Source organism: Panthera pardus, unplaced genomic scaffold (assembly GCF_024362965.1).
Source record: "Panthera pardus isolate Hobbes unplaced genomic scaffold, ASM2436296v1 HiC_scaffold_12, whole genome shotgun sequence".
Taxonomy (NCBI): domain Eukaryota; kingdom Metazoa; phylum Chordata; class Mammalia; order Carnivora; family Felidae; genus Panthera; species Panthera pardus.
Window position 1 is genome coordinate 2997497 of NW_026526677.1, and position 13570 is coordinate 3011066.

General features: G+C 60.0%; 1 protein-coding gene across 1 annotated transcript in view; it reads left to right on the forward strand.

The window, feature by feature from the left end:
• SHANK2 (SH3 and multiple ankyrin repeat domains 2) overlaps nucleotides 1-13570 on the forward strand; it is a 492081-nt gene that overhangs the window by 107443 nt on the left and 371068 nt on the right. Inside the window, exon 9 of the mRNA XM_053899336.1 lies at nucleotides 5743-5859. Coding sequence (XP_053755311.1) covers nucleotides 5743-5859 — 117 coding nt within the window. The remainder of the gene's footprint in view (nucleotides 1-5742; nucleotides 5860-13570) is intronic.

The following is a 13570-nucleotide window of genomic DNA, read 5'->3' on the forward strand; positions in this document are numbered from 1 at the left end:
ACCTGAGGACGGTGGGTCTGGTTGTGTCGGGACTCTAGGACATGTCATTGAGGCTGGGCGCTCTGGGGAGGGTGGCTGCCCCCAGGGAGGGGACAGCTGCGGGTGCAGGAGCCGCCCGTTCCCACGCTGGTGACTGCGATGTGGGGCCTCGCGCCCCCCCCCCCCCCCGGGTCTGGGGGATTCCCTTCCCGTGCTGTCAGTCCAACTTAGTCTGGCCTCGAGTTAGCAGCCCCTCAACACTGCCTGGGTCGCCTGAGCAAGCGTCTTGCCCTCTCTGAGCGGGTTTGCTAATCTCTAGAATTGGCTTAGTGATCGTTCATAGAGAGAGCTCTCCAGTTAAAGGAAAAAATTCACGTGAAGCGCTTACTATAGTTACTTACAGGGTACTATAGTTACTTACAGGGGTAAGTGCACTGTCCTCTTGGCCACCATCATCTTTGCCCGGCCACGCCCCCGTCCCTGTCCTCCTTCCCGGACACCTCCGTGTCTTCCTCGCCTGGCCACGCCCCCGTCCCTGCCTTCCTCGCCTGGCCACGCCTCCATCACCATCTTCCTCGCCCGGCCACGCCCCCATCCCTGCCTCCCTAGCCCAGCCACGCCCCCATCCCCATCTTCCTTGCCTGGCCACGCCCCCGTCACTCATCCTCACCCGGCCACGCCCCCATCGCAGTCCTTTTGGCCAGGCCACGCCCAATCGTGGTCATTCCCCGCCCCCCCCCCCCCCCCCCCCCCCCCCGGCCCCCAGACCAGCATCATCATTACCTGGCTGTTTGCAGTAAGAAATAATATGCGACCCTCAGAGAGCACTTCACCGCTTTGCTCACAGGCTTTCCTATGGATGTCATTTGATTGCCTCAACAGTCCTTTAAAGGACATTTGGTCACTCATCTTAATGTGTATTGGCCGCTGTTTATTATTCTAAGTTTTAAATTAGGAGTTTTAACCTGGAAGAAATGCAACAATTTATGGCCGCGGCTCCCCTCCCTCACCCGGCTCCCCCCGCTCCCCCACTCAGGTCCTTGGAGTTTTCCCTGAGCCCCCATGGTAAGGGGACTGGCCCTGGGGAGGTTCCGAGGGCGCTCATGGCACGGTGTAGTGCCTGGTCTGTTTGTGTGGGTGCTGCGTCCCCAGCTCCCAGCCCCACGAGGGCAGGACCGGGGTGCCTCGGCTCTGCACCTGTGCACCACACGTGCTCCTGAACGTGGGTTGGCTGAAGGAGTTAGCCTCCGGCTGGCATGGACTCTGGTCTTCCTTTAAGCTGGGGTTTCCCTGGTTTGCTGGGAACCCACCATGTTGGGGGAGCCTGGGGCTGACGGGAGCACAGGCGTGGACCGGGAACTCCCACGGGGCGTGGTCAGGTCCGACCGGAGCAGGTGGGAGGGCTTCACGCGCAGCGGAGCATCCAAGCCTGGCCGCGGTGATGGGCGGATACTGTCTCAGGCCAGCGAAGGTGGCGTCCCTGGCCTCACGGGGTGGGGGCGTCACAGGTGCGCCTAGAGACGGCATTTCCATGGCGCCTGCTTGGGCTGAGCACAGCACAGCCTGGGGCCGTCGGCATGGGGACCCCGGAACGGTGGTGGAGCCTATCCCTGGACGCAGGAGGCACCCGCACTGTTGCTGCAGTCCCGCCCTCCGGCTCCAACCACGCACCGCGAGCCGCCAAGTCCCCAGGGCCCCAGCGGTCGGAGCGGCAGGAAGGTGGCTCACCTTGCTTTGGGGGTCTGCTACGTACTGACCTGGGGCGTCAGATCCGTATCCCGTGCCCCTACCCTGCCCAGCTGAGCCAGGATCCCGCCGGAGAAGTGATCAGGGCATCTTTTGCCGTGGGCCTCCGGGGGGACTGAATGATCGTCTTTCCAGCCAGCCTCGATCCTTGGGGCTGAGAGGGGAGGAGGCGCCAGGAGGGGAGGGGATGGGTGAAGACCCCAGACCGAGATGGCAGGGGCACCACCTTCTCCCCTTAGCGAGAGCCTGCGTTCTCCTGGAGTGACGTAGGTGAAGTCTCCAGAAGCGTCTAATGTCCAGACACCATGTTCTGGAAGGCACAGACCCTGTAGGGAAAGTGGGCGGGTGCCAGGATGTCGAAGCTCCTCTTTCCTTTTGGAGTCCTTAGCATGACACGCTTCCTGCATCCTCATTTCAGGCTGGAACTTTCAGAGTGGTTGATCTGAACTGATCACACTGGTTGGTTAGGGCAGTCGTAACAAAGTCACGGACGAGGAAGCTCACACAGCAGACGCGTGTAGCCTCCCCGAGGTCCAGGCGTGGGCAGGGCCAGGCCGGGGCCTCCCGAGGCCTCTCTCCTTGTGTGTGGACGGCCGTCCTCTTCCTGTGTCCTCATGGGGTCGTCTCTGTCCGTGTGTCTGGGTCCTGATCCCCTCTTCTTACAAGGACCCTGGTCACACAGGATCAGGACCCACCCTGGAGACTGAGTGTTGTTACCTCAGTCACCTCTGCAAAGCCCCTGTCTTTAGACAAGGTCATGGTCTGGGGTGCTGGGGGGGGTCAGGACTCCAACATAGGAATTTGGGAGGACATAGTTCAGCACGTTTTCTCCACTCCCCTTGGGGCAGGCAGCAAGGCCACAACCGGCCTTTGAAAGCCACAGAACGGAGGGCCAGGGGCAGCCAGTGGCTCGAGTCAGCAAGCCACGTTTGCTTGCGTTTGGGCGAGAGAGTGTCTGTGCACCGATGGGCACCTCAGTTCCCGACCAGGGGAGGGCTGAAGGGGTGCGAATGTTGTTTTCTGAGCATTTGGCGGTGATGTCCCCGGCTCACATTGTGAGCACGGGCCGTAGGAGAAATGCCTGAGCGTGGCGTGGTTGGAGGAATTTTATTGGTGGCACAGAACCGGCAGAGGCACTTGCTGCGCGTCTGCAATGCAGTGAACTCTGCATTGTTCCCACCGCATTGCAGGACCCCGGGGACGCCTCTCAGCCGGCTGCGCCTTTAGGGCTGTGGCTGCGTCACAGCAGGTGGCCAGCAGGTGGCAGTAAAGCGCTTGAAGGAAGGAGTGGCCTTTTCCCTAGTTTAACTGCAGATTATGGGGTTGGCCAGTGATGGGGCGGGTGTTGGCGTGGCTGGGATGAACCCCACATCTCGTGGGGACACTTCTCCTCCAGATACGCATGCCCAGGAGTTTCGCAGGCAGTCGATGTGGGGTGGAGCCCCACACGCATGCGTTTCCCAGAAAGCGCCTGGTAAAAAATGGTTAAGATACAGGAGTGTGAAGTGCTTTCTTAGATGTCAGCTTTCTGGCCTCTGGCCTCCCTTTCAAGCTGCCTCTCGAAGGCCACAAGCCACAACACCCTTTCCAAAAGAAAGCGGCGGGGGGCGGGGCGGGGGGGGACAGCTAGTGTAGCTTATCTCGGGGGAGCACAGATTTCTTCCTTTCCTGAGCTTTAAGGTCTTTGTGTCAAGCACGTACTGGTTTCTCTTTCTAAATTGTACAGGACTATTTTCGTTTCAAACTTCCGGAAGAGACATAATCCCCATCCGCCCCGCCCCCCGACCATCCCTTGTCCTGAAAGGCTCCCCTCGGGGGGCCCCGACGGATTGCCTGCCATCTGGGAGGGTCCGTGGGACCCCTGTGATATCACAGGGCAGGCATTTTGGAGGTTGCCCCTCAGCTCGGGTGCAGAGGTCCGGGGTGTGCGTTGTGGCAGGAATACTTACCGTAGGGCCGGCATCGTGTTCCTGGCATTCACGTGTCGGGTGGCACGGGGTGACACTGCCCATCCCCGGCGACGTTAACTCTGACCGCCTGACCGGGTGGGGGGAGTCTGCCGAGCTCCTCTCTTTCCTTCGGTAATTAGAGTTTTGTGGGGTCTGTGAGGCTCCCACAAGTTCTTTCCCCCTCCCCCGTTCACCTGCCGGTGTTTCTCCCCTGCATCAACGATCACCATCGCGGCTGCTGACGGTGGTGGTGGGGGGCGGTTTCTGCTCCCATCCTCTGGGGACAGCTGATGAGCCAAGGCCCCTTTGACCTAAGGACAGAGATCTCAACTCAGCCTGGTAGAAGAAATAAAAACTCTTCCCCGGCTTGGTGTCCTGGGAAGTTCGGGCATCGTTGCGGTTGAGGGGGGCTCTGTCACGGGCTGTGTGCGTGTCTGTCCTTGTCTCGTGTCTGGCCTCCCTCCCTCCCTTTCTCTCCCCGGTGCCCCTTCTCCTTCAGGGGGACCCCAGCGGCCGTAGGCTTCGGTGGGTTTTCCGCCAGCTGTCCCGGAAGAAAGGAAGCTTCTGACTGGTCTTCCGGCCTTGTTCCTCACGGGGCCCCCGCGTGCCCCCAGCTTGGGGCCGGTTGTCCAGGCCGGTGGGCTGTGCCCGTGGCAGTGGTGGGGCAGGGCAGGCCCCCCCGACCTCTGAGAGCGCTGCGGGGGCCCCCCAGGAAGCGCAGGACGAGAGGGAGGGCAGGTCAGACACCCGCATCCAGACAACGCTGCTTCGTGAATTAGTGACTTTGCTGCACGGGAAGCACAGCCGTGCGATGGGCATTTCTCGGGTTTTCTGTTTAAGCTCCTCCGGGTCATAGGTCCGACGTCTTTCCAGTCATCTCCCACTCCTCGGTGAGGCACCGCCCTTTCCCGCAGACTGTGCACGGGGGCAGCCCCCCGGTCCGCCCAGTTATCCGGAATGCGCGACAGTGAGAGCTGCCCACCCCATCCTGGCCGGCCTGTGTCCTTCCCGCTGCGCGCCTCAGTGGCCACCCTCGGCGTAGGAAAGTGCGGGTCGGGACCCGCTCCCTGGCCTTCCCGTCTCCCTTCCGGGTTGTCGTGTCTCACGAGGACACTGGCTTTCGTGCCTTCGATGCTGCCCGTTGACGGCCACACGCTGGCCTTTCCCGGGGTGCCGGGAAAGTGCGGGCGGGTGGGGTGGGGGGGCCGGTTGGATCTGACTGCCTGGCCCGACACCGCGTGGCGTACCCTGAACCCCCTGCGGGAGCTGGACGGCAGTGCCCTGGTCGCAGCGTGGGGTTCCCGGCTCCCTGTGAGCAGCAGGCGGGGGCCGGCCTGGCGCCAGGCATCGCGCAGGCCCTCTCGGGTCCCTTTTCCTACGTGATTCTCATGAAAGCCCTGTGTGGAGTGGGGTTTACATCTGCATGTGAAGACATAGGCTCATGGGGGAAAGTTCTGGAAAATGGAAGGTCCGTGACTTGGGCACAGATCTGTTTGACCCCAGAGCCCTGGTGGTTTGTGAATAGCACGTGTTACCTCCTTGAAGGGCTCAGGGAGGGAGAAGTCTCCCCATGGGGCTGCCTGCCCCCCGCCTCCAGAAAGCCCCTCAGCGGGTAGGTTACATTTTACAGCAGTAGTGGGGCTCCCTTCCCTGGACACAGCAGGGGCTGGACGCACCCCTTCTGGCTGTTTTCACACCCACCGTGGGGGATGGGGTTTGGGTAAGCAAGGCCAGGGACGGAGCCTCCCGGTTTGCATTTTGGGGGGCCGGCCCCCAAGGCCAGGGGAGAGGTGCCCCGTGTGTCCCTGGGCTTCGGGCCCCCAGGCCTGAATGAAAGGGGCATCGGGGCCCTTCACAGACCTGCGGTCCTGGAGCCCGGCATACGTCCTCGTCCCGGCATGAGGTCCCCCACCCTGTACCCCGTCAGGGTTCTGGTGGGCCCCTGGAGGCTCAGGGCACTGTGGGTGCCCGTGTGTTGGGGCCTGGACTGCGGTCGGCCACGCCGCGGCTGCCGGGAGCTTGGGGAGTCGCGGCGGTTCTCTGACCGACGGCGGGGCTCTCGTTTCAGGCCTGCAGGTACGGCCACGTGCAGCACCTGGAACACCTGCTCTTCTACGGGGCGGACATGGCGGCCCAGAACGCCTCCGGGAACACGGCCCTGCACATCTGTGCCCTCTACAACCAGGTGAGTGGGCATGCAAGCCGGGGCGGTGTCCGACTCGGCACAGGGGCCGCCACAGGGCCCCGCAGGCGGGCCCCAGACAACGCGCATCTGTTCTCCCAGGCCTGGAGGCTGGAGGTCCCGGATCAGGGCGCGGGCAGATTTGGTTCCTAGTGAGAGCCCCTCCCGGCTGCAGACGGCCGTCTTCTGTCTGTGTCCTCACGCGGTGGGGAGAGATCAGTGCCCTCTGTGTCTCCTCCAACAAGGGCGCTGTCCCGTCAGGACCCGGGCGTGGAACCCTCAGCGCCTCCTCGAGAGCCATTTCCAAAATCCCTCGCATCGGGGGTCAGGGCTTCACGTAGGAACGTGGGGAGACGCCTCCAGCCACAGCAAGGTGCGACCTTCACCTGCTTCTTTGAGGATGGTTACCCCGTTGTGGAAGAGAGGAAGCCAGGGCGCGGGGAAGCGAAGGGAGCGGACGTCCGGCCAGAGCCCTTTCCTAGGCTGTACGACCACACTGTCTGCCTTCCAGAACAGGCCTGGGGACCCCAGGGTGGCTTCTCTGCTGGGACGTGTGGGGGGCGGGGGATAGATGGGACCCGAGGAACGGGAAGGGTGCGGCGGATAGAGCCCCCGAGATGGTTCCGGGACCCACAGGACTCCCACAGGACCACGGTGCCACGGAGGCGAACCTTCCCACCGCTGCGTTACGAACAAGCTCTCGGTGGCTTTCTCTTTCTAACCTGGTAAAACATATACGACAGAAACATCTGCGATTTTGACCATTTTTAACCGTGTGGCTCAGTGACGCTAACTACCTTCACGTTGCTATGCACCCAGCCCCCATCCGTCTCCGGGATTTTCCATTTTCCCAACTGAAACTGTCCCTTTAAGCACCAATTCCCCAGCCCCCCCGCGCCCACCGTCTACCTTGGGTCTCTGTGCATCTGGCTCTGCTGGGGACCCCGTACCAGTGGAATCCTGCCCCATTTGTCCTTTTGCGTTGGTTCATTTCACCGAGTGGAGCATTCTCAAGGTCCACCAGTGGCAGGTGGCAGAGCGTCCTTTTTCATGGCGCCATAGTATTTCATTGTGTGCAGGGACCACGGTTTGTTTGCCCGTTCATCCCTTGATGGGCACTTGGTGCCCACACCCCTTGCCGTTGTGAACAACGCTGCTGTGCACGTGGGTGTGCGGGCGTCTCTTCAAGGCACTGCTGTCCCTTCTTTTTTTTTTTTTTTTTTAATGTTTTTATTTATTTTTGCGACAGAGACAGAGCATGAGCAGGGGAGGGACAGAGAGAGAGGGAGACACAGAATCGGAAGCAGGCTCCAGGCTCTGAGCTGTCAGCACAGAGCCTGATGTGGGGCTTGAACCCACAGACTGTGAGATCATGACCTGAGCCGAAGTCGGATGCTTAACCAACTGAGCCACCCAGGCGCCCCCTGCTGTCCCTTCTTTAGGGGCTGAACCTCCAAGCGGAGCCTCGATGTGAACAAAAGCACGTGCTCTTGTGTGTTAGATAGGAGACCACGGGAAGCTGGGGATGAGCTTGCCCGGCGTGCACTGAGGGGTGGGATACGACCCCTGCCTTTCAGGAGCGTGACTCCTAAATAGGACCGTGTGACACCCCGCTGGTCCCTCCGGGAGGCACCGTAGTGACGCTGAAGACAGCGGAGATGCTCCCAGGGGCCGTGGAAGCGGCCGGGGCTTCTGGGAGGCGGCGGGTTGAAGCCACGGCTTCTGTGCCCTGCACGGGGCTGGGAGGAGGGTCAGTGTCCTCGAGGCTCCAAGTCCAGATGACTTCTGGACACCAGTATCGAAGGTGTTCTCAGCTCCTCCTTCCTTTTCTTCTTTCTCTGACTTCAAGGAACGTTGACTCTGGAGGGTAGTGCGGTCTGGACACTATGGTGAGAGCTGAGCAGAACGTTGGGGGGCTCCACCAGCTGGAGGAACAGAGGGGAGATCTTCGGGGGGCCCCCAGGCAGTGGGCACTTTGCTTGTCTTCTCTGCCGTCAGCGCCGTCTTCCCAGTGTGATGTCATCTTCCTGAGTGAAATCTTCAGACTTTGTCTGCACCTGTGTCCTTTCGCTGGCCGTCCCTAGACTTCAGCCACTCTGAAGTCCCACCTTGCTTCTAGCTCTTAAACGTCCCTAGATTCTCTGCCCTGGAAAACTCCTATGCGTCCTTCCAGACCCAACTCAGATATCCCGCCCTTGGTCAAGCCTTCTCTTGATGGGTCCCTGGCAACATTAGTCGTCTCGTTTTGTTCTGCACCCTTTTTGCAAGATAACCAGGGTGGACTGCCCAGGACCGGGCCGTGGTTATGCCTTACCCGTTGGACCCCCTTGGACCCACCTTCTCAGAGGCATAAACTGCCATCTTTTAGGGTCTCTTCCTTGTCTGGCACGGCAGAGCGGCTCAGCCAGAGGAGGGTGGGGTGGGGTTTCAGCTGCAGCCTCCTCCTCAATGGAATCGTATCGGCGGGATTTGCGTGCAGCTGGGTCGGTAGATGCCACACGGCATTTGGATGTCGGGACGGCTTTAGGAGCAGGGAGCTACCTCGCTGGGCTGCACCAGGGAAACGCACATTGTGAGGCTTGGCCGTGGCTGGCAAAACAGCTGTGCCAACATGTGCTTCTTAATTACTGCCTTAGAGGGGAAGAATTTTCCCCGGTAGATTTCAAGCATATTTTATCATGAATTAAAAAAAAAAAAAAAACAGGAAAAATGTTTTCTGTCACTTGAAATAATTGTGGACAAGATGGTCTCTGAAGGTGCCGGTGGCATTTTATTAGGAAAGGTTAAAACATCTCACTTCTACTCTGACTTACAGAGGGCATCACTCTACCGGTCCCATATCCGTCCCTACCTCTCAGCTGACGGCTTCCGGAAGACCCTTACCCCAGGGGCCTTAGGAGGATTTTCCTCCCAGGTATTTTCTCGTAGGAGCAAACATTTTCTGTAAAGGGCCACTTAGTAAATATTTTCAGCTCTGTGGGCCACACGGGCTTTGTCACGGCTACTCCCCTCCACCACTGCGGTATGAACTCGGCAACGGACGATGTATGGATGGGTGAGTGTGGCTCTGGCCGATCCAACTTGATTTGTAAGACCGGCACGACAGGCTGAGTTGGGCCGTGGGCCGTATTTGCCAAGCCTGGGCCGGGAAGATTGCATCTACACCCTCCCCAGACATGCGTGTAGACGGACTCCCTGCTCCAGAGCTGAGCGACTTCCTCCCCGTGTGCCAGGGGGCCCCGCGGGTGGGTGAGAGCCGTGCCCTCCCCAGGGTCCTGAGATCAGCCCTTGGCCGTTCCTGCCTTCACATCCCTGCTCTGCAGCACGGGTCCAGATGCTGAGGTTCAGCGACCTGTTACGCATCGCGTTGTCCCCGCTTGCATTACCTTCCAGGGGCTGTTGTGGAGGGTCACAGGCTCGGGGCTCGGTGGCCCCCAGCCCCTGGACACCATGTCCAGTTGGAAGTCAGCGGGTGCTCTGGGATCGAGCCTCGTGAATCCCTCGTTCCTTCCCTGGGGTGCTGGCGTGGCCTTTAATCTCCTCCTTCAGGCCCTCCCCTAACCATTGGGGGGGTCTGACCGAAGCAGCAAGAGGAGTGGTCCAGACGGCATCTCAGCGTGACTCAGAGAGATACAGCCCCGTAGCCACGTCCTCCAGGCACCCGTGATGAACTTCTAGGAGCAGCGGAGTCTCCTAGTCTTTGTCCTGCACGTACCTCCATTGGACTTGACCAGAGCCCCGTCCCCTCCTCTGTCACCCCTGTGCTGAGCTCCTCCTTTCTACCCATGTGTGCTTCACCTGCGGCACCAGGCCGGGCTCAGTGCAGGCCAGAGGAACCACTTTGCAACTTCAAGCAGAAGGGGGCGTCCAAGGAGCACATCCAGAGCACTCTGGGAAATCATAGACTGCTCCGGGGGTGGGGACACCGTGTCATGAGGTCAGAATAGGCTGCAGGGAAAGGACTTAAGGAACAGCCACAGTGAAGTGAACTTTCGGTGCAGGGAGACATGGCAGTCTGGGCTCCATGTGGCCTAAACCGTGACCTTGCTGCGTTTTCTGGGGCGCACTCCTGTCTCTCTTGGGCTCTGAATTCCCCCTTTGGTAATGTAGGCACAATCCTCCCTAACTCCCAGGGTTGCTAAGAGACATAACAGACAGGTGGTATATGAGCCACACAGTGGATGCTGGGTAAATGGTGACTGTCATGGGGACGATGGGGATGATGGTGATGATGCTGGTAAAGGTGAAGGTGTTCGTGGTGACGACGGTGCCGAAAATGCCGGCTCTCGTGGCCAGAGGCCGATAGTCCCACCGCTGCTGCTAACTTGCCTTTTGCCAAGCCTCTGCCCGTGAACTCTGAAAGCATCCAGGTTTATGAATTTGATGTGTGTGTTTTATCAATTTTGGGCAGGCCTCGTCCGCACACTTCTAATAGAATACACTGCGATCAGAATATTCTTTTCTCTCATGAAATCAACTAATTGGGGCTTTGATTGGAAGCAGCAAACTGTGTCTAGCCTGCCAGGTCCCTCAGCCTCGTGCTGGCTTTCCTGGAGCCCCAGAGGGAGGCAGGCAGCCTGGTGTTTGTTTTTTGGGCTCCGATAATGAAGGAAGGGAGGGGGTCTTAAATCTCAGAGGTTACTGGGCCAGACCAATTTGTGTGGAGGAGGAGAAATAATCCTGCCTCTTATTCCGGTGGCAGCCGAGGTAAGAAGAGACGGGCTGCATCTCTGTGCCCCTTCTGGTGTCAGTGGAGTGCCTGTCAGCATGGTGGCTGCCTCCACGGGGTTATCACAGGGTGGTCGTCCTCAGGGGCTCTGGGGGGGCTGTGTCTTGCTGAAGGAGGGCGTCCACAGGGACTTTCCATTTGTCTGTCTGTCTGTCTGTCTATCTATCTATCTATCTATCTATCTATTTGTATGTTTTTACTTACTTTTGGGGGAGAGAGAGAGAGAGATAGAGAGAGACAGAATGCGAGCTGGGGAAGGGCAGAGAGAGAGGGAGACACAGAATCCAAAGCAGCCCGACACAGGGCTTGAACTCACGAACTGAGATCATGACCTGAGCCGAAGTCGGACGCCCACCTGACTGAGCCACCCAGGCGCCCAGGGACTGTCCCTTTAGATCCCCCCAGTGAACCTGTGGTGGGTGCCATTGGTTGACATTGCCTTACAAGTATCAGGAGATGGAACTTGGCCCAGGCAGCTCGGCTATGTAAGGGGCAACGCTGGGCCCCCAACTTGCCCTGTATTTTGTCGCCGCCAGGCTGCGGGGACAGATAACTGTGGCCCTTGGCTTGGTGGGGATGGGGCTCCCGGACACACGTCAGGCCACGGCACCGTGGGCCACAGCACGGTCAGGTGTGGTCTTTGGGGGGCCGCGTTCCAGCTGCTCTGGCGATTTCAATCTCCCGGCTCATTGTGCCTTTCTTTTCCCCTGACTACGTGCATGTTACCTCTTAGATTTCCGTCCACCCACACAGGCTCGTTTCAAACTGGGGACGAGTCCCCGACTTACAGTTTGGGGTGTTTGGCCAGTCCCATCTGTGACATTGACGGGGAGATCGCCTCCGTGCCATAGAGGTGAAAACACGGGTGGGATTTGCAAATCCGGAATTCAATCCCTGGCTGTGGCCTTGAGGCCGTGGCCTTGACTGGGCGGTTTTGGGCAAACCCGTAACCGGCATCTTGCCGCCCTGTCCTGTCTCCTCTTCTGTCTGCCCGTTTGCTTGTGTGTGGACCCCGCTGACCTTCCCTGGGGGCTCCCTGGAGCTTCCTCACCTGCCCCTCCATCGGGTTTCCATCCCTCCTGCTCCGGCAGCTGGCCACCCCCATGTGCCGCACGGTGCTGTGGCCCACGTTGTCTCCGTGGTGACCCCAGGCAGACCTATCTGTGGCCTTTGGTACTTTCTAGAGAACACCTCTGCCCTGAGCTCTGGCGGTGGTGCCTCATAGAAAACACGTAGGTGGCTCCTCCCACCGTGTAAATAGCCCCCTTCTCTCCACGGCTTCCTGAAGTCCCGGCTGCCCTCCTGCTCCCTGCGGCCACTTCTGGCCCCAGGCAGCCTCAGCTCCCCGCTGCCCCTCCCGCCCTTGGCGGCTGATGTCTTTCCCCTGATGGCCGCCCCCCGGCTGGTCGTCCCCTCAGGCTTGCTTCTCTCTGATGCACTTTCCGTGGAAACCAGAGTGGCTTTGCACCGCGCACGTCTGCTGGTGTCCCTGTGATGGGAGGTCCCCTCACACAAACCCGAAGGCCCCTGCCCCTATGCACCTGTCACTTGTCACTTAGGCACCATCACCTGTCTCCTGCCCCTGTGCACCTGTCATCTGCCTCTGTCACCCACCCCTGTGCACCCATCTCCTGCCCCTGTGCACCCATCACCTGTCCCTGTGCACCTGTCACCTGCCCCTGTGTACCTGTCACCTGCTGTTGTGCACCTGTCACCTGTCACCTGCCTCTGTGCACCCATCACCTGCCCCTGTGCACCCGTAACCTGCCCCTGTGCACCCATCACCTGTCACTTGCCCCTGTGCACCCATCACCTGCCTCTGTGCACCCATCACCTGCCCCTGTGCACCCGTAACCTGCCCCTGTGCACCCATCACCTGTCACTTGCCCCTGTGCACCCATCTCCTGCCCCTGTGCACCCATCACCTGCCCCTGTGTACCCGTGACCTACCTCTGTACACCCATTACCTGTCACCTGCCCCTGTGCCCCTGTCATCTGCCTCTGTGCACCCACCACCTGTCACCTGCCTCTGTGCATCTGTCACCTGCCCCTGTGTACCTGCCTCTGTGCACCCGTAACCTGTCACCTGCCCCTGTGCACCCCTCACCTGCCCCTATGCTCCTGTCACCTGCCTTTGTGCACCCATCACCTGTCACCTGCCTCTGTGCATCTGTCACCTGCTCCTGTGTACCTGTCACCTGCCTCTGTGCACCCATCACCTGTCCCTGTGCACCCGTAACCTGCCCCTGTGCACCCATCACCTGTCACTTGCCCCTGTGCACCCATCTCCTGCCCCTGTGCACCCATCACCTGCCCCTGTGTACCCGTAACCTACCTCTGTACACCCATTACCTGTCACCTGCCCCTGTGCCCCTGTCATCTGCCTCTGTGCACCCACCACCTGTCACCTGCCTCTGTGCATCTGTCACCTGCCCCTGTGTACCTGCCTCTGTGCACCCGTAACCTGTCACCTGCCCCTGTGCACCCCTCACCTACCCCTATGCTCCTGTCACCTGCCTTTGTGCACCCATCACCTGTCACCTGCCTCTGTGCATCTGTCACCTGCTCCTGTGTACCTGTCACCTGCCTCTGTGCACCCGTCACCTGTCTCCTGCCCCTGTGCACCTGTCACCTGCCTCTGTGCACCTGTCACCTGCCCCTGTGCACCCGTCACCTGCCCCCTGCCCCAGCTGCCTGCAGCCCAGACCAGGGCCTTTGCATTTGCTGCTCCCTTTGCTGGGAACACTTCCCCCGATTGTCATCCAGCCCTTCTTTGGTTTAGGGCTCAGCTTAGGGACCCCCTCCTCGGGGTCCTTCCCTGACCACCTGCCTTCCCTCTCTCCTTCACATGACCCTCTTTTATCATTTGCATGGTGCTCTGTGTCCCCGGAGCCAGAGCGGTACTTGGCCCGGCTGACAGTCAGCGTCCACTGGTTGAGGCATGAACGGACGTGCTTTCTGGGCCCGTTTCTTCGTGTATAAAGT